Source organism: Artemia sp. Qi Xiang Cuo, chromosome 19 (assembly GCF_049724085.1).
Source record: "Artemia sp. Qi Xiang Cuo chromosome 19, ASM4972408v1, whole genome shotgun sequence".
NCBI lineage: Eukaryota > Metazoa > Arthropoda > Branchiopoda > Anostraca > Artemiidae > Artemia > Artemia sp. Qi Xiang Cuo.
This window is the reverse complement of record NC_142812.1, coordinates 56,074,834-56,100,570: the sequence shown is the minus strand read 5'-3', so window position 1 is coordinate 56,100,570 and position 25,737 is coordinate 56,074,834. Positions and strand designations below refer to the sequence as shown.

Sequence of the window (25,737 nt, the reverse complement as noted above, 5' to 3'; positions counted from 1 at the left end):
AAAAGACAATATGATTCTTTATTCGTCTTCTTCTTCTTATTATTATTATTCTTGAACAGAGTAGTAGTAGTAGTAAGGGAAATTATTTAGTCATTAGACAATTAAGGTCTGCAGTTAGTTGTCCAGGTGAACTGTTGAAGGGAACATGTATCAATTTAAAACACCATTCAGATCGTTTCTGTGTGGACCGTCAATGTCGGGCAAAACAACACTCTTAACTAAAATAATTAAAAATTGTGATAAAATGTTTGTGGAAAAGCCGAAAAAAATATACTACTGTTACAGTATTTGGCAGGAGTCATACGATAAAATAAAAGCAGTTGCTGCCACCAGCACGGGCTTGGTGCAGATACAGTTCATACAGGGACCTGATGTTTTCAGCATTATTGAGCAAAACTCTTGGCTGATCATTGACGATCTGGCTGAATCTATTGAACAATGGTCCCAGGAAATGCTGCAATTGTTCACTGTTCGCTCTCATCATGAACAGATTTCCGTTACTCTGGTTCTACACGATCTCTTTCATCAGAGCAAATGTATGCGAACACTTGCTTTGAACTGCACCTACTATACCATCTACAGAGTTGTTTGTGATTTTAGCTCGCTAATAACCCTCAATAAATAAATCTATCCAGGTGCCCCTAAATTTCTGCTCTCAGCATACAATCAGGCAACTAATAAACCCTACGGCTATATCCTATTGGATCTTAATCAAAATACACCCGAGGATTTACGTGTAGTCACAGATATTTTCGACAATGAAATTAGAGTATATATCCCAGTGAACACTAAAAAGACCTATTAGTCGCTATCATGACACTTAAGAAACTACATGAAAATAGACATTTGTTTTCAGTTCTAAGTACTTCAAAACCTCCGCTTAGGAAAGCAATACTCAAACATGGTATTGACAATGATTTCATTAATCTAATATCTGAACTTTGTTTAATTTTGAGCGAGTTTATTATTCAACTGCCATAATTATTTAAGCAACAGGAAAAGCAACATCGTTCATTTGTACTTACTGTGTCCTATAAAAAGAAAGTAAAGATTTTTAAAAAGAAACGACTTCTTCAGGCAGGCGGTAGCCTTTTCACACTTTTACCGCCAATAATTGCAGGACTTGTAAACAGTTTTCTCTAGAGAATGGCAAAACCTTATAAATTGACTCCAATAGAACTTGCTCTATCACCCGTGGAACACTTTAAAAACGATCCTCAGTAAATTCCTTGACAATGAAAATATGTAGGATGATAAAAAACTGATTTTACTTAAAGATTCACTTCACCAAGTGGACAAACCCAAGTCCTTTCGATCGAAGCCCACTGCTGCTGCTGGTATTGATCACAAAAAAGAATCATCTCCTCGAGAGTCTGCTGCTGCTGGAACCCAATTAAAGAAGGAGGAATTGGATTCAATTGTATTGAAAATTGGAAATCTAGTGCCCCACTCATATCGTGAACAAAGTAAACGACTCCTAACCTATCTCTTGGAAAGTGGTCATATTCAAGTTGAGAGCCATGGGGAAGGGATTATAATTCAGGGCAAGAGCTATAATCTACTTGATTTAATGTATGACATGGTTACAAATCGTAAATGACTATTATCATTTGAAACTCATCTATACAAATTTATAGATACATTAAACTTCCTCAAAAGTCTTATTGGCAATACAAAAATTCAAAAAAAATTAAATGTACATGTATCATCATCATCAACAACATTGACACCATTAAAATATGAATATGAAGAAGAAGAACATTTTAAATCAATTTTGGAAAATACCAGCACACCACTAATAGCTAGACAAAAGCGAAGACGCATCAATTCAACGTCTCCATTACCACCACCATCAACAGCCAGTATACACGAGGTATCGGACGTTACACAACATGTTTATGTTCAAAATGGTTAAGCTTCTTAAATGTGTTTATGAAAATATTGGTAAGGCGGGGAGTTTTAAGTTCCCCTACCACTTCTTCCCTATTCACTGGTGTTCAGACTAAAAGTGTACAAGACTATCTACAAAATGAATCAAGTTACACTCTGTATAGAAATCATAGACTTCGTGCCAACCAATATCGAAAAACTAAAATCTTGTTTCCATTGCATACAATGTAAGCGGATCCTGTGACTCTAGTTGAGGTTCAAAAAACTCAAAAAACACTATTATAGTACGTTCTGTGAACCACCAGTGTTTATAGTAGTCAGAACGTTTCTGTCTAGCGTAGAAATGGAAAGGCACGGACTTTTCATAAGCTATAGACGCTCGCTTAGATCATTATTAGCGTAAAAAAAATTCACTCAGACCGTGCCGGTGAATTTGTTAACTCTCCTGTTGCACAAGTACTAGAGAAATATAGTACACTGCTCTATCATAGTCACAGTCCTATAAAGGCTGCATTGGCCGAACGATTGATAAGAAATGTTCGACTTTTAATTTCAAGATATTTTAGATTGAAAAATACATCGACTTCTATTCATGATCTAGATAAAATCATGTTAATTTATAAACATCGACGTCATTGATCATTGTCAGGCTCTATATTGACGGAAGTTCACCATTCTTATGATGATACAGTTGAAACCTTTCTTAAACAGTAGTCCAATGAATCGGTTGTCAAGGATAAAAACAAATTCTATGTGGGTGAGACTGTCCGAATTAATAGAACAACTAATGTTTTTGAAAAGTGGAATTACTTGTGGTCCACTGAATTTTTTTAAGTGGCAAAAATCCTAGACACCAAACACATAAATTATCGTTTCCATGATACCAAAGATTAAGAGATTCTCGGTGGTTTTTATGACTATGAACTACAAAAAGTTAAAATGCTAGTGAAATCTATCAAATTGAAAAGATATTAAAGACACGTACTCGCAGGGGTAAGAAACAGTTACGTTTTCAGTGGCAAAGATACAACTCTAACTTTGATTCTTGGATCGGTGTTGAAGATATTGACAATGCCTAATGATTACTATGTAACGTTTATGTCCAACGTTTCCGATCCTCTCTACAACAACTTGAATACGACAAGTGATCTTTGGACAAAATTCTCCCCCACCATCAGATTTGACGTAGTGTATGAAGTAGTTCTTTTCGACTGTATTCTCAAAACTGACTAAGACATAAAGTGAAAGAATTAAGTGTTTGATATGAAACTTATACAATTTAATTGGACTATGAATAGGTTGAACTATGTCGACTATGAATGGGTTGAAGCCCTTAATTCTAGTGACTATCCACATGCCAAATTGAAATATATTGAATACGATAATATGGGAGATTTTTGTCGTACAATCAATAGAAAAATCTCATATCGTAGGAATGGTACATTCCATTTTAATTATTCATTGGAATATGATAGGATTTACATTAGATCACCTGTTGACACTGAAATAATTATTCTCAATGATAATCCGAGAGATTTTCTTGGCTTTAAACAGAATATGATCAATGGGAAAAATGCTGGCACCGTTTACGGGATGGATCAAGTTATTTTTGCTGATTATCCACCTGGTTTCGCCTCGGACTCTTGCATATTTCTCTATGCATCCTTTGTTGAAACGTTGAGAGTCGGTAATTCAAATATTCCTCTCCTACGTGTTCTTGAACGAAAAAAAACTCATGAACTTGTTCATTACTGTAATATAAAGCATCTTCAGTATGGTCCTTTAAATGTTTTGTATTTGGGTCTTTATCAGTTAAAAGTCAGAAGTTACTTGGGCGATATTCCAGCAATAAACGAAGGCCTAGCACGGATTACGCGTAACTTCCAACCAATTGTCAGCAATGCTTCTCTAACCTAAAATGAACAATAGAAGAATTTAATTCTTCTGCCCTTATATTGATTGTTATATTGGTGCTTTGAGTCCACGTCAAATAGGCAATGGATTGGACTACTACAAGGGGCGTACTACAATGTCTGGCTATGGTCTTGGTAGCTGGTTTGCTAGGCTATTTCGTTCTGCACTACCCCTTGCCAGAAAATATCTTGTACCTGCTGCATCAAATTTTGCTGCCCCCATACTACAGGACTGGGGGTTGGGCAAGAATTTCGAGGAAAGTGTTAAGGACAAATTAGATCTTTAGCAAGAGCCGTTGGATAGCAACTAAAATCTCGTCAAAATGGAGAGGGACTGAAAAGTATGCTTTCGTATCATTCACTCTGCAGTCTCCACCCAGGCAGGAAGCAAAGGACATCAACAAGGACTTAGGGGAATAAAACAACGAAGGCCAATAAGCAGAAGAAGAAACAGAAAAAGATTCTTAGATCAAAGAAGGATTTCTTCTCTTAAGATGACTTATCTCCACCACAGGGAATAATATCCATCAATCAGTTCCTCATTGAATCTATTCAATGCTGAAAATAATGATGTCAGTGTCAAGTATGGCTACTATGAACAACTTCATCCCCAACCACCCCTCTCGGAGAATATACCCATTCAAATATTTTCTAATTAAGACTATTTCATTGATTTGTCGTCAACATTTATTGATTTAAATGTTGTGGTGAAGAAAAAGTCATATACTACAACTCCAAATGCAGTCGATGGTCTCTCCTACGATAACTGTATTCTACACAATCTATTCAAACAAATTAATGTATTTATTAATGGAACATTGGTTAGCACTAGGAATAATTTATCAAACTATGCAAGTTACATACAATTTATGATGATGACGCCAAAGGCATACAATGAGTTGAGAGGACAATCAATGGGAAATGAATATCGATCATGTGTTTATACTGACGGTGAGTTGACTACGGCAGTGACCCAGGAGTCTCATCTAGTTGGAAAATTAAATCATGAGATATTCAATATATCCCAATGGTTACCCACCAATGTCAAGATTGACATAAAGTTACAGATGGCCCGATCGAATTTAATTTTGAGAAAAACACTTCCTGCAGCACCCGATGCAAATCTCATTATCACATCGGCAATTCTCCACATCCGAAAACAACAGGTTATGAGCTCTGTTGCATTGGCAGTGGAAAAGCTAAGAGCCAATGGCAACAACATTAAACTTCTTGTTCCTCATACAATCACCAATCAACATCACATTACAGCCGGCTCTCGTAGCTATAGTGATTCATCATTTATCAATGGAGAAATCCCATCAAAATTGGCTTTGACCTTTGTGAAGAGTGGCAGTGCTGTTGGATCCTGGACTGAATCCCCCCATGATTTTAATTTTTTCGGTCTATCTAGCCTTGTGTGCAAAGTGAATGGTATTCAACTGTACACTCTATCATTTGACAAAAAATCCTATATAACTCTCTACGAGTTGACCATACAGTCCCTAGATCATGACTCTCAACTACTTGAAAATGGAATAACCAATTCAATGTTTTCAGAAAATCATTGGGTTATTGTTTTGGACTTGCCAGGGACACAGAACATGAGCATAGTACGAATAGGGAATGTAGGTTTAGATTGTACATTTGTCGATACTCTGGCTGAGAGTATCACGCTAATATCACTGAGTCAATTTGAAACCTATTGGGAAATCACACCCGACGGCAGTGTTCTACCAGACCTTGCACCATGAACACAAACCAAATAATCAATGTATTTAGTATGGATCCATACATGTCCCAGTACAAGTCCTATTGCATACCTTCAGACTTCATTGGAAAAAATTCCAAGTGTTAACAAGACCCTTATCATTGTTAATAGAAGTCTATCGAATTTAACTACCGATCATTGGATATACATCTTTCAAACTGTGAAGAACATTAAATTTTTGACCCTCTTGGCCTATTCTATAAATTCTACGCTCCATACATCAGCAACTTTATTTAAAGCAGTGGGAAAACCACTATTCAAAATCAACGAAGAATACAAGATTTAACGATTAAGACAAGTGGCTTTCATGCACTACTCTTTTTCATGTTCAGATGTCGTGGCTACACCTACACGCAGTTTCTCAACATCTACGTTGACTTACCTCGATTGAACGACTTTCTAGTGGATAATATACTTACAATTTTATTTATTATTTATTTTAGTGCCATAAGAATAAATTTTTCTAAATATTTATGTGAAATTGTTTATGAATAAAAAAAATTTATTTACATGATAAAACGACTTTTTTACTCTTTAGATTTCATCCACTACTAGGTATTTGTCGACAAAACTAGTGCAGGTAGATTATCTGAATTCACAGTGTACTGATCCTGATGTATTGCAATGTCAGGGTCACATTTTCTACAGTAGAGTGTGACTTCCCTCTTGTCATATCTTTTTGTATAGTTAATGATACTATTCTCATTCATTCTATAGAACTCACGTGTTTCAATTTTCTTATTTGAAGCAATTTCATAAAGAGCGTCCTCAAGTGGTGAATCACATTCCGTCATCGGAAAATAAAAATCATTGGACTTGTCATCATAACACCCATTGTCTTTACAAAACCGAGGTAGAAACCATATTTCTTTGTTGTTCCAAATGTTGAATAGCGAGCACAGTTCCTCCTCCAAATACAATCTTAAACAACGGCGATACCAACCTCGTAGCAATAAACTAAAATCACAGTTAGAATTCTTTCCAATCATACCGGGATATGTATTCTCCCACTGCTTACATTTATTATAATGACAATTGGAGCATAGGTGTCCTCTAGGATGAGAGTCACACACCTCTTCAAGACAGGACTTACAACCTTTAATTTGTACAGCATATCCTCTATGCAACTTACACGGGTTGCATAATCTACACTTTTCATCATACTCATCAGTCATTGTGCAATTCTCACATGATGACCAGCTGCAGTGTGTGTACATACATAACGGACATGTATGGAACATTTTGTCATGTGTTGACGCTCTCACTGCCGCAATGAAACTGAGCTAGCAGCAAAAAAAAGTGTGCGAGATAGAGAGAGAGAGAGAGAAGAGTAAATCATGCTTAACAACCATCTTTCTCATGAAAAAGACCTAAATTTTTAAACTAATATTTAAAATCATATCCACAATATCATTTGGACATTTCGTAATCAATATATCAATAAATTGTGTAAATGCATTTGGACCATGACGCAGAAGCTTCACACAATTGTCTAATGATGGAGAATGAGATTTTATTACATCGACAAGCATTCCCTAAGAAAATATCTTCCTTTGAATAGATAGGTCTAGAAAATTGTCATCTAGAATCAAACGTTTTTCCATAAGAACTAGATTCCTTATGATTCGCTCTTTCTCGAATCTATCCATTTTTTTAGAGTCCTAACTCTCTCACAACCAACTTCAGACTAACCAGAATCTCTTTCTCGAATCTATCCATTTTTTAGATTCCTAACTCTCTCACAACCAACTTCAGACTAACCAGAATTTTTTCTACTCTAAAAAATATACGCTATTCTACTGAAGAAAGAAAAATACCTTTGATTTAGAAACAATTCTATTGAACTTAATTGCAATAATCATCACTGATGCATTTTGTTCTCATCAATATATTTCGATAGGACATCTAATGCTGACCGAAGTTTATTTATATGGAGAATATTCACTTTTCCAGCAAAACATAGCTGCTCTTCCTGCTTAAATTTGCTTAATGATATCACGTATCTAGCATACATAGTGTTCCATTCAAGATATAGTCTACAACCAGCGGTTATTTCCACAGCCACATAGGGTACTCGTATATCGTTGCTGCTGTTGTCGGCTCCATCATTAATCTCCAATAATGTAAATGCACCATTCATTTTTCTCTACTAATATCTTCTCAAATAAACTATTCTCTTTGAATTCAAGTCTCTTACTAATATGAATTGTAAATAAAACTATTCCTTTTATTCAAATCCCAATCACCAATCAAGTTATACTCACTCTCTTTGAAAAGGTGTATATGCCCTATAGAAATGTTTACCTATATGTCTCGTAGAAGTATAAGACCGTCTGAGAAGATACTCACTCTCTTTCAAAAGGTGTAGAACTGCTACAGAATAAGATAGAAATTGCTATGGCAGCAAGCAAATCCAGAAGGCCATGTGAGGGAGCTCTGAATCTCTTTGAAAAGGTGTAGAGCTTCTATAGAATAATGTAGAAATTGATATGGCAGCAAGCAAATCCAGACGACGCATACTACTATCCTACTCTTTCACTACTACACTGTATGTGAATTTTCCATTGTTCTATAACAGTGCTGTAGGTTTTCTTCTACCTTCGAACTCTTCGAACTCTTACATGATGCGTGCAGCTTAAACGGGCTGAAATTTGGTCCTTTTAATGCAGATTTGGCCTTGAGAAACAGATAAAACTCGCATGCTGCAAGGTCAGGCGAATAACTCGGATGCTCTAACACTGGAAAATTGTACTTAGCTAGAAACGTCTTGAAAATGTAGAATAGGCCGGCGCATTGTCTTGGCTGAGAACTCATGACTTGTTGTTTCATAATTCGGGTCGTTTTTTCTTTTTTTTTTTTTTTTTTTCTCTTTCTCGGAGTTGAGCAAGAACATGTTAGTAATATTCATTAATGGCTTGAGCTTATGGAACCCAGCAAAAGTACGCAATCCCATGAATGTTTAAAAAAATAATCATAGTTGCTTTAAATCTGTATTTGCTCATTCGGGCTTTTTTTAGCTCTTGGTGAAGTTGGGCCTTTCCAATGCATGGCTTTGCGCTTAATTTCAGGACCGTAAGGGAAAACCAAGATTCTTCACGTATTGTCACTCTACAAGAAAACATCATGTGACGTTTGTGGCGTGATGTAAAATGTCACGACAATTCGTTGCATTATTATTACATTTATAATTTTCCTATAAACAAAAACATCAGCTCTTTTACAAACGAAGGTCACGGCCAGACTAATTTGTTTACATACACGAGAGGGGCCTCTTTTGAAAGAAAAGACTTCACACTACACAGCTTTCTGTCGTTGTCTTTTTGCAAATGCATACTTCTTATTTTGAAGCATCTGTTTTATTTTGTAGCCACGCCTAGAATTCCCCTAAATCTTTGTCCACTTATAGACTAAAACATCTTTTAGCCTGTGATTGCCGGCCGTGCATTAGCAAAAGAAAGCCACTGCAATGATATTCGGCATCTCCTTGGAAAATATCTTCAATAGGCTGACAGTTTCAGCCCTCGCAACGTATCCATAAACTGACTTTAAATTATTAACTTGTGCACTCAGACCACAAAAACTTAAACATAATTCAGCAGGAACTTAACAGGAAATCAGTATAAACTCAAAACATATAAATACTAAACAAGTAAATGCGCCTCTTTTGTGGGCCAGGGTGATATGGACCAATGAGAGGAAGGGTGTATTAAATGGGCCAACTTCAACAACATTAGCAATTCACTTTTAATTAATACGCTCTGGCATCGTGAACTTAGTGCACTTACATAAAGGAGAAAAATACATTTAAAGATCGATGGAAAGCGAACCTATACACAAGAGAAAAAGAACATTTTTCTGGTAACAAAATGGATGACATACTAAGTTATCCTGGTCAAAAGCAAAAAACTAAACTTCAAAACTGCAACCGGTTATTAATGAGAATGCTGCATGAGATTTTGGTCTGAATTCTGAACATTTTTGTAGCTTTCAACAATTGTCTGGTAATCTTACTCATCTCAATCTAAAAATCTTCTCAAAAACTATTTTATGGGTATGTTTTGTAGGGATAGAAAACCCTGGGGAGAGAGGGAGCTTCCAAATCTTACTTCCAAAACTTGCCTGAATTTAACTGTCAGTATTTTATTTCGTCGTATTTACTTCTAACAGTGAAAGGTAAAAACGGTTCTACCTACATTTCTTATCTTTCTTTTTTTGCGACAGTTCTAAGCGCAATAAATGGGAGATCTTTAAGAGGTTTGTAAACCTCTCCTTCCGGAATAAAAAAATTATACAAATTTCAAAACTTGTATTCTTAAAATTATTGGAATTAGGGTAGAAAGTGCCCAGAAATATGAGATGGAGACATAATAACTGTGTAATGTCGTCCGGTGCATTAAAAAAAAAAATCGAATACAGATGGTTGAATTTTTTGGTGCTGGCTTTTTGCCATATTCTGACGCCTTGGTTGACGTGTTTTAAACATGGATAAATTAGGTAAATATAGAGGTCAGAACTGTGCTTTCTTATTAGTGGGCTTTAGGATTCTTTTTTGCTGTTTCTGGTAACAATGGCCGGCCAACTATGCCGGCAAGCTGTTGACCAACTATTGAGCTACAAAACTAAATTCCTTTTTGTATTCAACATCCTTTGGTATAAGAAAAAAACAATAGCAAGTCCCATAAAACCTATTCTTTGTGTTTTCCACCTATAGAATGCACCCCAATGGTTTGAGAAAAAAAAATTCTTTTTTTTTCAATTTTGAAAAAAATTGAAGGCTTTTCTTATGGTCTTGTTTCTGTTCCACGGCCTGATTTACAATTTTTGATTTTGTCTGTGCAAAAACAACTGGTGATTGTAATTTCGGACAATAGAGTTAGCTTATTATTGCTAAAAGAAATGCAGATGGTTGAATACAAATGGTTGAATTTTTTGGTGTTGGTTTTTTGCCATATCCTGGCGCCTTGGTTGACGTGTTTTAAACATGGATAAATTAGGTAAATATAGAGGCCAGAACTGTGCTTTCTCATTAGTGGGCTTTAGGATTCTTTTTTGCTGTTTCTGATAACAATTGCCGGCCAACTGTGCCGGCAAGCTGTTGACCAACTATTGAGCTACAAAACTAAATTCCTATTTATATTCAACATCCTTTGATATAAGAAAAAAAACAATAGCAAGTTCCAAAAAACCTATTCTTTGTGTTTTCCACCTATAGAATGCACCCCAATGGTTTAAGAAAAAAACATTCAATTTTTTTTCAATTTTGAAAAAAATTGAAGGCTTTTCTTGTGGTCTTATTTCTGTTCCATGGCCTGATTTACAATTTTTGATTTTGTCTGTGCAAAAAGAACTGGTGATTGTAATTTCGGACAATAGAATTGGCTTATTATTGCTAAAAGAAATGCAGATGGTTGAATACAGATGGTTGAATTTTTTGGTGTTGTTTTTTTGCCATATCCTGGCGCCTTGGTTGACGTGTTTTAAACATGGATAAATTAGGTAAATATAGAGGCCAGAACTGTGCTTTCTCATTAGTGGGCTTTAGAATTCTTTTTCGCTGTTTCTGATAACAATTGCCGGCCAACTATGCCGGCAAGCTGTTGACCAACTATTGAGCTACAAAACTAAATTCCTATTTATATTCAACATCCTTTGATATAAGGAAAAAACAATAGCAAGTCCCATAAAACCTATTCTCAATGGTTTGAGAAAAAAAATTCGATTTTTTTCAATTTTGAAAAAAATTGAAGGCTTTTCTTGTGGTCTTATTTCTGTTCCACGGCCTGATTTACATTTTTTGATTTTGTCTGTGCAAAAAGAACTGGTGATTGTAATTTCGGACAATAGAGGTTGCTTATTATTGCTAAAAGAAATGCAGATGGTTGAATACAGATGGTTGAATTTTTTGGTGTTCGTTTTTTGCCATATCCTGACGCCTTGGTTGACGTGTTTTAAACATGGATAAATTAGGTAAATATAGAGGCCAGAGCTTTGATTTCTCATTAGTAGGCTTTAGGATTCTTTTTTGCTGTTTCTGATAACAATTGCCGGCCAACTATGCCGGCAAGCTGTTGACCAACTATTGAGCTACAAAACTAAATTCTTATTTATATTCAACATCCTTTGATATAAGAAAAAAACAATAGCAAGTCCCATAAAACCTATTCTTTGTGTTTTCCACCTATAGAATGCACCTCAATGGTTTAAGAAAAAAAAAATTTCAACTCAATGGTTTGAGAAAAAATTGTGATTTGGGACAATGGTGTTTGCTTATTATTGCTAAAAAAATGCCTACATTAGAATAAATATATCTACAAGAAAGATTTTCCTAGAAATCTTAGTTTGTTCAAACCAAATTGAAATTAATGAAAAAGAGAAAAACCTGAATTAATAGTTTAACTATATATTCTGTATCAGTGTTCCTAAAACCTAATGTCATGATCGGCTTGGCAGCTTTCGCCCAAATATACTGTAGCTGATTGCATAATTACAAAAGAAAGTTAGATGGGAAATCCCATCTAGGAAAAAATATAATGAATAAAAGTATAGTTATGTAATAGTTTTTCATTGTAACTATCCCATAATCATGATCGACATAGCAGCTTTTGCCCAAATATACTGTAGGTGATTGCATAATTACAAAAGAAAGTTAGATGGGGAAATCCCATCCAGGAAAAAATATATTGAATAAAAGTATAGTTATGTGATAGTTTTTCATTGTAACTATCCCATAATCATGATCGACTTAGCAGCTTTTGCCCAAATATACTGTAGGTGATTGCATAATTACAAAAGAAAGTTAGATGGGGAAATCCCATCCAGGAAAAAATATATTGAATAAAAGTATAGTTATGTGATAGTTTTTCATTGTAACTATCCCATAATCATGATCGACTTAGCAGCTTTTGCCCAAATATATTGTAGGTGATTGCATAATTACAAAAGAAAGTTAGATGGGGAAATCCCATCCAGGAAAAAATATATTGAATAAAAGTATAGTTATGTAATAGTTTTTCATTGTAACTATCCCATAATCATGATCGACTTAGCAGCTTTTGCCCAAATATATTGTAGGTGATTGCATAATTACAAAAGAAAGTTAGATGGGGAAATCCCATCCAGGAAAAAATATATTGAATAAAAGTATAGTTATGTGATAGTTTTTCATTGTAACTATCATATAATCATGATCGACTTAGCAGCTTTTGTCCAATTATACTGTAGCTGATTGCATAATTACAAAAGAAAGTTAGATGGGGAAATCCCATCTAGGAAAAAATATTTTGAATGAAAGTATAGTTATGTGATTGTTTTCTATTGTAAATTAATTTCTAGGACTTTGAGAGATCAAAGGCTTTTATGTTTTTGAACGAGATCAAGAAGAGGTTCAAAATATCCTATGGATCAAATGTTTACACGGCCCTTCCTTTTGCCATGAATGCTGAATTTTCAAGGATCCTCTCTTCACAAATGGTGAACCATCTCTCTCTCTCTCTTTTTTCTCTCTCTCTCTCTTCTGTATCTCTGTCTATCTCTCTTATTATTTGATTAGGACTCAATTGCTTCTAACATTGCTGCTTTAGTAACAAATTATTGCGAAATTGATCAGAATACTTTTTTACAAGCTTTAGCTTCTAAAAACAACCTACTTTAAATTTGTTGCAAAAATTATGCCAAATATGTCAGTATCAACCCAAAAAATTTATTTTTAAAGCGAAAAATGCCTAAAAAGGGTTTGCAAAAATGTCTTTTAATAAATAATAATAAAGAACTGTGACTACAAAAAACGAACAGAAATTAACTTAAAAAAAATCCACAAAAGAAGTTTTTGAAAGAAAAGTAAAGAGCCACAATAAACCTAAGACGAGCGACAATAAAGTCAAATTGCAATTCAAATGTAAAAAATCATAAATCACTGTACATAAATAAATGAAACCCAAAACAAACAGAAATTAAAGTTAATAATCAAGATAAACATATAACAGACATAAACTGTCGCGAACAGGAGTAGAATAGAATTTAATTTAAAATTTCCTTCTCAGCATGGTTGCCGAATTTGAATTTTAAGTCACAAATAGACTAGTATATATATATATGAAAATGTCTTGGAGATTGTGAATTTCTTTGCCAAATCAGCTACGGAAAAGCGTGAACTTCCTATATTCGTCACTTTTGAGCCCGCCGAGGTACCTGCATACAGAAAAGAGATAACTGCTGACGTAACCACAAAAGTAAATTATATATGCCGCCGTTTTGAAGGCTTCATGGAGCGTCTGAATAAAGGTGACTTAAATATTTTTACTCGAACTAGTTTCGCTACCCAACCAAATGCCCCCACAAAGCTGGTTTACTCTGTAGCTGTTACAAACCCTCCGCCACTGAAAACCCCATCGGAGCAGAAAGCGTTTATAGAATCTGCGTGTGGCGAATCGCTTGATGCTTCTAAGGTTGAGCCCAGACCAGGAAAAAATGGGTGGCGGGTAGCCTCTGCGCAGAAGGCTACTGCGGAGAAATTGGCGCTTGGGATTAATAATCAAAACCAGGGTTCCAGCGCAAAAATCAGAACTCCCTCACACATCGGTATAGTCAAAGGGATTTCCGAGTCTCTTAGTCCTGAGGAATTACAAAGATTAATAGTCGGCTGTGAGAAAGTCGAACAATGTGGGAAATCACGCACCTTCAAGCTGTATTTTTAAAGTAGAAATACTTTTGATACCGCCGCACAAATGACGATTAAAATTGACTTCGAGCGTTTCAAAATACAAGAATTTATTTTTCTCCCGAAACGTTGTTTTAATTGTCATGAAATCGGCCATATGTCGACATAATGCAAAAATACGAAGAAATGTGGCCGATGCGCCCAAAATTTCCACGGTGTGCGAAAGAAAGCCCGTGCAAGGACCCGATCTGCTGTTTGAATTGTCAAAGCACCAAACACACGTGTTAACATGCTAACTGCCCGTTGAACAAGACTTTGAAGCCAAAAAGCCAATCTGTTCGAAATGGTTGAGCCCTATATTAAAAAGAGCGTCTTGTCATGGAACGTAAATGGTAATATCAGTGCAAAAATCGCCTTGGTGGAACAACTTTGCCTTACTAAAGAAATCATATGCATACAGGAACATTTTCTCTCTGCTGATAATATGAAACTAATGGATATAGTGCCATCACATGTGCTCCACTTTGTAGCCGCTAAAAGGTCCAGAAACCGAGGCCGCCCCTCAGGTGGACATGCTACAATAATAGATCGACATACTAACTCCGAACTGTTTGCAAAATCTGACCATTTCGTTGCAGTTAAAGCGGGTGGTGTTGTCATTGTTAATGTATACCTGCCGACAGACTATAGAGACGAAAATTCTGAAAAGAAGTTTGCTCTAGCATGCAGAAAATTTGGTAAATGTTTGAGTAAAATCAGAGCCTTGCACCTCTATTGGGTTCTGTTGGGGGACTTTAATTGTGACCTATTGAAAAGTGATGATCCACGTACGGCTCTGCTTCTTAGCCTGATTCCAAATGAAAGTGCTCTCTTACCAAAATCTGCTGATTTCACATATATACACCCCTCAGGATCAGTGTCAAACCTTGATCATGTGCTTGTTTCCGGTAGTATTGCCAGTCGTGCAGTAAGTGTAAGCGTACTTAATGAGTTTGTAGTATCTGACCATTTGCCGTTGTCTTTCAGTATTATGGCTCCATTTAACCGTGCACGGGTAATCCAAGATTCTAAGTGGTGTACTGTGGTAGAATGGAATAAGATTTATATACCCCGGTACCAGCATTGTATTGATATTATTCTTACAACTATAAAATACCATGTGAGCTTCTCCAGAGTTCGGTTCCTTGTTCAATCAATAAAACTCGTATTAAGTTAAATATATATGTGTCACTAATTTCACACACCCTACTACAAGCAGAAAAGCAGTTTGCCCCTTGCACTAAAGTACAAGTCGGATTCCAAGTGAAGGGCTGGTATCAGAATCTTTCACTTGTTGAGGCTTTTAATAGGGCCAAATTCTGGCTAAGTATCTGGATAGATTGCGACCATCCCAGAACTGGTATAGTAAACCAGATTCGTTTATCCACCAAACGCCGTTTTTCAAAAGAGTTAGAGAAAAATAGAGCTACTATTTGTTCCAATTTTTCTGAAAAGATTTTTAATAACCCAGGACTTTTGTGCAAAAATTTAACACAAAAACAAAAGCCAAACCAGTCATTTAATATCCCTCCCGAACTATGGGAACAACATTTCTCCAGAGAGCTTTCAGAACCAGACCCACTAATAGAAAATCCCTCCAAAGCTACACTCAAAAAGATACTTTCAATAGGAGACAAATTAATGTTTACTGTATCAGTTTTGGATTTTTATAATATAATTCGTAAAATTAAGAAACCTTTTTGAAAAAGTACAGATCACGTTTGCGCCAAATACCTCATATATGAAACCTGTTTTCTTTTTTCCCACCTTGCCCCACTTTTCCAAATGGTGTTTACAAAAGGAATAGTTCCTGCCTCGTTTTCAACTGGCCGTCTTACTCCTGTAAACCCCTAAATGAGTGCTCTTCATATCGGCCAATAACGGTAGCTACAACTTTTTGTACAATTTTTGAGAAGTTGATAATGCCTGAGCTGGTTGATAAATGACATATGCCCCCACACCAATTTGGGTTCCAGAAAGGAATAGGGTGCGCTCATGCACCCACTGCACTGTTACTAGTTTTCACTGATGCTGATAAATCTGGAGAGCCGCTAGTTCTGGGGAGCCAAAATATTAGCCTTGATGTTGAATCGATAATTTACACGGATATCTTCAACTGAATTGTATAAACGTAAGGTCAGTAGCCTAACAGCGTTATTTATGCTTTGTGTGATACATATAATCATTTAACTGTCATTGTTAATCTGCCTCATGGAATAATTACAAAGATAACCATACCTGTTCGTCGCGGAGTAAGGCAAGGCACCCTTACATCCCCAATTGTGTTTAACAATTGTGTTTTAGCTGCCATCGGCAGGTTCATTGCAGCTTATAATAGGGGAATAAATGGACACCCATGGTGTTCCATTTTAAAACAATAGGTCTTTCACGTCTACTGTTTTTGTGTTTGTTATACATACTGTATGATTGTTTGGTTTATTATTATGCTTGTGTGCTTGTTCCATAAGTTTTATCTTTGTTTTATTCGTGCTTGTCTATGTGCTTGTTACTTTGGCTTGTGTTGTCATTTTTTGGTTTATTACTATGCTTGTGCGATTGTTCTATGAGTTTTAATTTCGTTTTATTTGTCATTATCCCTCTTTTTCTTTTTCTTTTGCTTATATATATATATATATATATATATATATATATATATATATATATATATATATATATATATATATATATATATATATATATATATATATATATATATGTATATATTAAATATCATCGTTTTTCCATCACCGTTTTTAAAATGATGATTTTTTATTCGATGTTATGACAAATAAAAACTCACAGTTCGAAATAAGAACTGTTTTCAGTAAAGCGTAAGTTGCTTTTGGTCTTTACGGGGCATAGGGGATTTAAGCCCTACTCCTGGTTGTTGTAGTTTCTCTTCGTTCTCAATTTAGTCTTAATTATTTATTGACAGTAATTTATGTCCGTTTTACACTTGAAATACGGTATTATTTTCCTTTTTTTCTGTTTTCTGTTTGTTATTTATCTCGTCTCTACTTTTGTTTTTTTTATCTCTGTTTCTGTTTTTTCCTTGTCTATTTTTTAACATTCAAAACCATTCAAAACAACCTCCAAGTATATCTGGAGCACCTCTGGAGATTTACCGATCAGCCCTCATCACGGCTAAAAAGCAACAGTGATAAGGTAAGATTTCTTAGTGAAACCGTTGGACCCATTCTTGTCTAAAATTATCAACCACATCATTAATATACAGAGTAAATAAACTTGGTGAAATACTCCTATCCTGTTTTACTCCCTTTCTAATTTCAAACGGTTATAATAACTGCGAGCTTCACTATACTTATTGCCTTTCAATACATATCAACTAATATCTTGACAAAAATCCTTTGCATACCTTCGAGAAATCAGCAAATAAGGGCTTCCTATCAGTACTGTCAATTTTTTTCTAAATCTAAAAATGCCACTTATTGCCTTTGCGTATTTTCCACAGGAGCATATTTTCCAAGGACGTATTACTTAATTGTAGTTAATTATTTTATTAATTAATAATGATAGTAATTAATATTAAGATAATAAATAAAAATAATCTTTTGCTTAAAGTAAAATAATTAATTAATAAAGTAATTAATTAATTAAAGTAAAATAATATTTTACCATTATTTAAAATAATTTTAAGTAATTAGCTAATAATACTAATTAATAATGTAAATTAAATATTTATCAACTAGAGCCCTATTTATGATGTTATAACCTTCTGAAAGCAATGTCTCTTCCTCCTGTTCTTGTATTTTACTAACCAATCTGATAATCTAGAATTTGATATCCCATTAGTTTTATACTGGAACTATGTTTTAATAAAATTATGCGATAATTAGGCTACCATTTGTTGGCTAGAATTCTCCCAAAGTCAGAATTGAATTGAAGTTTTCAAGGAAAATCCGTCGAAATTGTTTAAAATTTTTGTTGGAACCCCAGCAATATCTTACGCAGAAGCTCCTTCAATTGGGCTTAAATATTTTTCAATTCTTCCTTTCACTCACGGTTTGAGACAATCATGGTCGTATTCTATCATTGGAAGACCGGTCTCCTTTTCTATGTTCGATTGTTCCTTCCTGAAATGATAATCAAACAAATTGGCTTGCTGGTTCGGGACGCTATAATAATCACGTCTTGGGACCAGGTACTTTTGGCTTGAGTATGGGGGTAGCTTGTTTAATTTTTCTCCAAAAGAACTTCATTCCTTTTTTAAACTGATTTTTTTTTTCATAAAAGTGACGAAGACCACACTGCCTATCCATCATAAATACAAACAACAGGTGAAACAACAGGGATTTAAAGTTTAGCTGCCAAAAACCCAAAAAAATTTTGAAGTGCGTTCTTAATTATTTTTATTTTCATTTGAATGAATTGTCTCGTTGCACTTCATTTTATCTACCAATCCTGGTTGAACTTTGTCAAAGTGAGGACTCTTGGACTGTTTAAAAAATAGTTTTAAAGATTATGTTTTAATGCAAGTTTTTTTATATATTCATTTGTGTTTTACTGAGGACGGCCCTTGGAGATAGGGTCGAAATATTTTTTGAGGATTGAGTTCCGCTCTTTCACAAAAAAATCCTTATTTTTCTATCTGTTGTTTGTGTTTATGATTTTTTTTAGTTTTTCTCCCCCTGGATTTTTTGGATAGCTATCCTCTTCGTCTGTTTCAAAAGACTCTTATAATCTTTAAGAATATTTTCAAACCTTATAACTTGTCTAACCCTATTCTCATCATGTTCATCCATCCTTAAAATCTTTATTCCCTGAAATCTTTCTAACCTTCTAATCCTATTGCCCTCATCAAACAACCCTATATCCTTTAACCTTCCATTTGTTCTTAGAACTGATCCTGCTGTCTCATGTATTCTCTTTGTAAACTATTCAATCGTTCTAATCTGGCAATTTTCTATTCAATCTTTCTAATCTGGCTATCAACTATTATCTCTGTAAACTATTCAATCGTTCTAATCTGGCAATTTTCTATTCAATCTTTCTAATCTGGCTATCAACTATTGTCTTTGTAAACTATTCAATCGTTCTAATCTGGCTATCAACTTTATAATCTGACAACTTTCTATTCAATCTTTCTAATCTGGCCATCAACTATTATCTTTGTAAACTCTTCAATCGTTCTAATCTGGCTATCAAATTTCTCTAAATTACGTAAGCTTGAAACTACCTCATCTTTTCAAAATGCTTCCCGAAGTTTTATATTATCCTTTTCTGACCAAGCGTTCCGTAGGCTGATCCGTAGGCTAACTTCTAAGAGTACAGGCTGATGGTCAGAACCCACTAGCCTAAGCACCTCCACATTAGTATTAGTATTAGATCCCAATGAATATCCACCAAATCATGTACAATTAGACTCGTGGCCAAGCCCCAGACACACAAGCAAACTCACCCCGTTTATTATCCTTGCCAAATCATCCGCTACCACTTGCTAATCCCAATTCCGTGCATAGTACCGACAACATTTTCCTCTATTGATTAATTCTTCTTTAATTGCCCCTGCTAATCCTGGAGATCCTGTACACACCTGGGACTATTGACGGAATACCTGCAATTGATGTATAATTTAATTCAACTTCATTATTAGCCAAAGGATTAAAATCCCCCATTAATATTAACCTATCATTCTCAAAATGTTCTCTTTTTATCTTATTCTCTTTCCAACAGAATCCACGTATCTTCATTTTGATTCGATCTAATTTGGGGCGGGATATAAATCACACCTATTGCAATACCATTTACAATACAAGAACCATTTAAAAAATCTAGTCTAATCCAAAATAAATTCTTTGAACTACTCTTCATTATTGTAGAAGTTCCGAAACAAGCCTCTTTAATAACGACCACCTTAATAACGATTATCCAACGTTTCTTCTCGATATACATGTTCCATTTTGAAACCCCTTACTTTTGACCATCTACTGGGGCAATGCCATGTTTCAATTATTGTTGTAGTGTCAAATGTCAGTAGCTCGCTCTTCACAGATCTTAGCTTGCTTTTTATTCCCTGCATATTCAAAGATAAAAATTTTAGGTTTGTCTATGATCTTGCCTTTCCTACTGGGTCGATAATGTCTACGCTTAGACGTTTATCTGTGATAATCGTCACTCCTAGGCCTCTGGAAACCCTGGTGCTGCCAAGGTTGAGTTATCAATGACTGCCTCAATGTGTTTGTGAAATTGTTGTAATTCGATGGCCGTTAGTTAACAATAATCCGACTTGTCTATGGCTCTTAAACTGCGCGTTCTTTTTTTTCGTCAAGCATGTCCAGCAGCTAGACTGTAATTATCCGCTGGGCTAATTTTGGGTTTTTATGGGCTTACTCCCTGCCGTTTTGGCTGTGTTTATGTCTTTTCTAGTACCGTGTTTGTGTCGCTTTCGTTTCCAAAGGAGTTGGTTTGCTTTGAAGCATCGATGCGCTCTTCCTCCTGGTTCTTCTGGGTGCTAACGTTCTCGTGCGTTGCACTTTTTAATAGTCGAAAGTGGTTGGAAGGCTTGACATTTTTATAGTCAAGATCGATGCGCGTACAATGTATTGTTTTTTATTTTTTTGTTTATACCAGGGCACCTCGTATCGAAGGAGTTGTCGTAGGAACTTCGAAAAGTCCCTTTTTAATAGTCGAAAGTGATTGGAGGGCAACTAATCCCCCCTCCCCGAAATGTTTGTCTGACTCGTAAAAGCGTAACAAAAATGGACTTAAACAAAGTTTGTATACGTTTTTCGTGTTTTTTTGGGTAAGATGGGTACGACTAAACTTTAATCTTGAGTTAATAAGAGGCATAGTAGGGTAGTTTTATTAGTTTCTTAAACTTTGTTTTCTGTTAAGATCATAGACAATTTTTTGCCTCTGATTATCAGGCTATCGTACTTGAGACGAACGTTTTGGCCTTTTTCTATGGCTTGAGACGGCATGGGCTTTAAATTATTTATAGCCTTGCGTTGGGACGCAGAATTGTCCGTGGTAACACCAACGCCGTTTGTTTCAGCACAAAATCTTTCTTTGAAACCGTATTCCTGATTTCCAAATCATGCCACTTAACCATAAGGGATCCTGATCTTAAACAGAAACAATCTTTATTTCTCTTGGACATTACTGGAGGTTCAGGAGGCACCATTCCTGAAAATCAATTACCTCAACTTTCAAACTCGACAAGCGTGGGTCACACTTAGGGAGGTTATAAATCAAGAGGTTCTAACGTTTTAATTCCACCTCTATAGAGTCCATATTAATGGAAGTTACCCTAAGTTTATTTTTCATTTCTGTCAACTCGCTTGATAATTCTGCTCTCTAAAGGAGAAAATCCAGTTTATAATTTATCTCCCGTATAAACTGGAAAACAGCTGTGGGATCTGGAGCGTCCGGAAGTTAGCTCGGGTTATCCTCCATTTTTATTGTAACGTCTAAACAGTTAATTTCAATAAAATGGCCTACCCAGTTCGATTAGAATAAATAGCTCTTGTGAAAGTGCTAAAAAAGACTTTAGCGTAAAGAGTGAGGTATTGACGAGGGGGTGAACCCGCTCATATACGTAATAATTTTCGTCCATTTTAAGTTTTTAATGTTACTCCTAGTTTCAGTTGAAAAAACTTATTTTTTTATTTTAATTTCTGATCGTTTTTTTAATAATGCTGGGAAATCTGACGCCCCCCTTCATGGAAAAATTCCCTTCCCCCATGGAAAAATCCTCCCACGTAACCTACTCTTGGTCGGGTGACTTTGGGAAAACAATGAGCCTGGGAGGGGGCCTAGTTGCCCTCCAATTTTTGGTCACTTAAAAATGGCACTATAACTTTTGATTTCCGTTCGAATGAGCCCTCTTGTGATATTCTAGGATAACTGGGTCGATGCTATCAGCCCTGAAAAAAAAACACGCATCGGTGATCTTTCTTCTGGCAAAAATACAAAATTCCACATTTTTGCAGATAGGAGCTTGAAACCTCTACAGTATGGTTCTCTGAAATGCTGAATCTGATGGTGTCGTTTTCATGAAGATTGAATGACTTTTAGTGGGTGTTTTCCCTCTTTATTCGAAAATGAGGCAAATATTGTCAGGCTCGTAACTTTTTGATGGGTAAAATTAAACTTGATAAAACTTATGTATTTGAAATCAGCATGAAAATCTAATTCTTTTTATGTATCTATTGGTATCAAAATTTCGGTTTTTAGAGTTTTGTTTACTATTGAGCCGGGACGCTCCTTACTAATACTTAGTTACCATGAACTGTTTGATAAACTGAAATGAATATTTTTCTAAAGACGCTGTTATTTTGAGGGGCATGGCTAAATTCTACGAGCCACTGAGTACTTTTTTCACTGTTGGATGTTATTGCTTTTAATAACAAAGAAATTTGCTTTTTATCTAATTTGTAGGTTTTTGTGAACTATTAATAAAAAAAAGTTAATGATTTATTTCTAGCGGTTTTTTTCTGACCCAAAAGAATCCGACAAGATAGTTCAAGTAAAAGAGGATGTGGATGAACTTCGAAACATAATGGTTCAAAATATTGGTAGGTATTTGTATGTTTTTTAATACTTGTCTGATTTTAGCATGAATGTTTACCAAGCAGATCTTGCACAATATTTCCCAACGCTTATCCCCATGGTGATATTGATTTTCCTTTAATCTGCCTGTTATTTTATTATTTTTTTTTCATTAGGGTGCCTCTGTAGGGGAGCATCTTGCTTTAAAAATAATTTAGAATTTTGCAAAATAAAAGTGAATTATTTAGCTATTGTGATCTTTCTCCGACTCAAGAGAATCCAACAAGATAATTCATACCAACAGGAATATGAACGAACTTAGAAATACTATTGTTCATAATATTGGTCATTTATTTTTATACAGCTGAAAATTTGTTGTAAGTAAGTTTTGTAAACAAAAAAAATATAAAAAAACATCGATTAAGCTCGTTAAAAATCTTATATTTTCCAGGTTTCCCAACAGTTCCACATGATTTTCATATAATATGTTCGTTTACTCGTTTTGAATTCCTCCTCCTCTAGAACTCGATCAAACCCTCCGTAAGTGCCTACTTTATCCAATTTTGGAATTGGGAGGGGGGTCTACTGCAATTCTCTCCGCCCTGAATTTTCTTTCATGAGGAGTGTGCGTAGCTTTATTGGTATCAGACAGCTTGGTGCTGCGGTGAGTTGTTAATAGTAGTAGTAGTACTAATTTTTCAAAAAGAAGAATGTATAGATTAAACCCCAAAATGCCAAAATTTAGGAGAATCGCATGGACAACTTCAGAAATTATATGAAAGTCGAAAATTATTGAAATTTTAAAAGCAGCCCCGGCGTACTCACCAGTAGCCTAGTAAGGCATGAAAAAGGGTATTAAAAAACGTATATACTTTGTTTTGATCCATTATTCGTCATTCTTTTATTCAGACATTTTCTGAAAATTTGTTGCAAGCCCGATAATTTTGTTTCTCGAAAAGACTTGTCAAAGTTTTTACACAAATAAATTTGTTGGGCAGATTTTAGAAAATTCAGTAGTATTAAAAAGTTTCATTTTATGGCATATAATTATGGCAGTCTGTATTTCTGGAAAAAAGATGAAGTTTCGAATTCCACGTGCAAGCGTTAACTTCGCACATAACGGTACGACACAATCAGTGGCACAATTTCGTCAAAAGCCAATTTTCTCATACCAATTGAAAATGACAGTGAAAACTGAAAAATAAGCCATATAGTACCACAAAGGTAAAGATATACTAAAGAAAACTGACTCGTTTCTGGGGATGCTTGAATTATGCAGGCGTATTTTTTTTTGACAAGATATATGATGAAAATAAATTTCAGCTGGGGGAGGGTAAACTAGGGTCTGGGGGCAAACCGAGAACTGTAAGGGGCAGTTGGCCTCCTGTTTAATAGCAAACTACGCCCCTGGTGGCAATACAGACGTCCAAAATCAAGACGGATACTTTACAAATGGCGTTTGATTTCACTAAAGTTAGTGTCTAAGGATTTTTCAGCATGTTGGTTAAGAATCTGAGCCTAAAGTTTGAATTATTAAAGTTAAAAGTCTAGCCACGTTACTAGAAATGATGTTGAGTTTTCACCGAAGTGAAACTTTACCACTGCTACTCATGCTACGTCTACCTCTGCAATCTGTTGTCCTAACTCGACCCTTCCCAGTGCTCGAGCCTTAACTAAAACTGCCCTCGCTAGGACTATTGCTACCCTAGCTAGAACTAACACATTTCTATCATTATTAAGTATCAACTTCTGTTAATTAGTAACTACAATCTAAATGAAATTTAAATATTAACGCATAACTAGATGGTTAATTATATTATCAAAGGCATCATATGATCCAAAACAATAATTCTAAGTATATTAGTATAGTATAATGTATATAGTATATTTTTATATAGTATAATAATATAATAATATTATATATAATATTATAATATAATAAAAATAATATAATAATAATATAAATATAAATAATATAATGGGTATAAATAGTATAGATAGTAAATTAGTATAAGCCTGTTCTTTTGCTCTAAGATCTTACATCTAAGATCTCACATCTTTCTGCAAAGATTATCGTTTTTTAACTCATCTTTGTTCTAAGAACTTACAACTCACTCGTATTAGCAATAAGTATGAAGGACACCATTTTTCTACCATATGGAACAATAGTGAGAGAAATTTGATGATATACCCATCATTGTTCTCAGACTGCTAATCAGAGCAGAATGATGAAAGACGTTAGCAAAAGAAAGCTATAAGATGTAAGATTCTTGGTAAATTCCAATCTTGATAAAATACCAATTTTCTTGTATGGGTGTACTCTAATGTCAATTCAGATTTTCTAATTGATCCATATGGAACGAAATAATTCAATTTTTTTTTACCTAGTATTATTCCAATCTTGATAAAACACCAGTTCCTTTTGTGTATGTATACTCCACCGACTATGCCTTTTATGAATAAGATTAGAAGATTGAAGTAGAAAGAACGAGAATATTCCGGCTTATGCACTTTTTGAATAAGTTTAGAAGATTGAAGTAGAAAGAACCGGAATATTACAGTTTTCTTTCATTCCAGTAAAATACCAATTGAATACCGGTTTTCTTTCAATCTTGGTAAAGTACCAATTTTTTGGGTATAGGTGTGCTCCAGCGACTGCCCAGATGAAAGAGCTTTGGATGTTGGAATTAGAAAGATATAGGAAAGAAATATTCCATTTTTTTACTTCAAAAATATTCTGATCTTGATAAAGTTCCAGTTTCTTGAGTAGAGGTTTTTTTTAGTTAATATCAACATTTTTCAAAATAACTAAAAGATCGGAAAGACAAAAATCCTGGAAATAGAGTGTTTTGAAACACAAAACACTTGTGTTTTGTGTTCGGAAAAACACAAAACACTTGTGTTCGGAAATACAAAAAATATTCTGGAAATAGTTAAAAAACCTTCGGTTCTAAAACCAC

The 25,737-nt window shown here is 34.9% G+C and overlaps 1 protein-coding gene across 3 annotated transcripts in view; it reads left to right on the top strand.

Annotated features, from left to right (window-relative positions):
- Vamp7 (Vesicle-associated membrane protein 7) overlaps positions 1 to 25,737 on the top strand; it is a 100,092-nt gene that overhangs the window by 62,164 nt on the left and 12,191 nt on the right. For all 3 annotated transcript variants that reach the window (XM_089104936.1, XM_089104937.1, XM_089104935.1), the window contains exons 3-4: positions 12,904 to 13,041; positions 22,713 to 22,803. In XM_089104936.1, the coding sequence (XP_088961062.1) occupies positions 12,904 to 13,041; positions 22,713 to 22,803 (229 nt within the window). The remainder of the gene's footprint in view (positions 1 to 12,903; positions 13,042 to 22,712; positions 22,804 to 25,737) is intronic.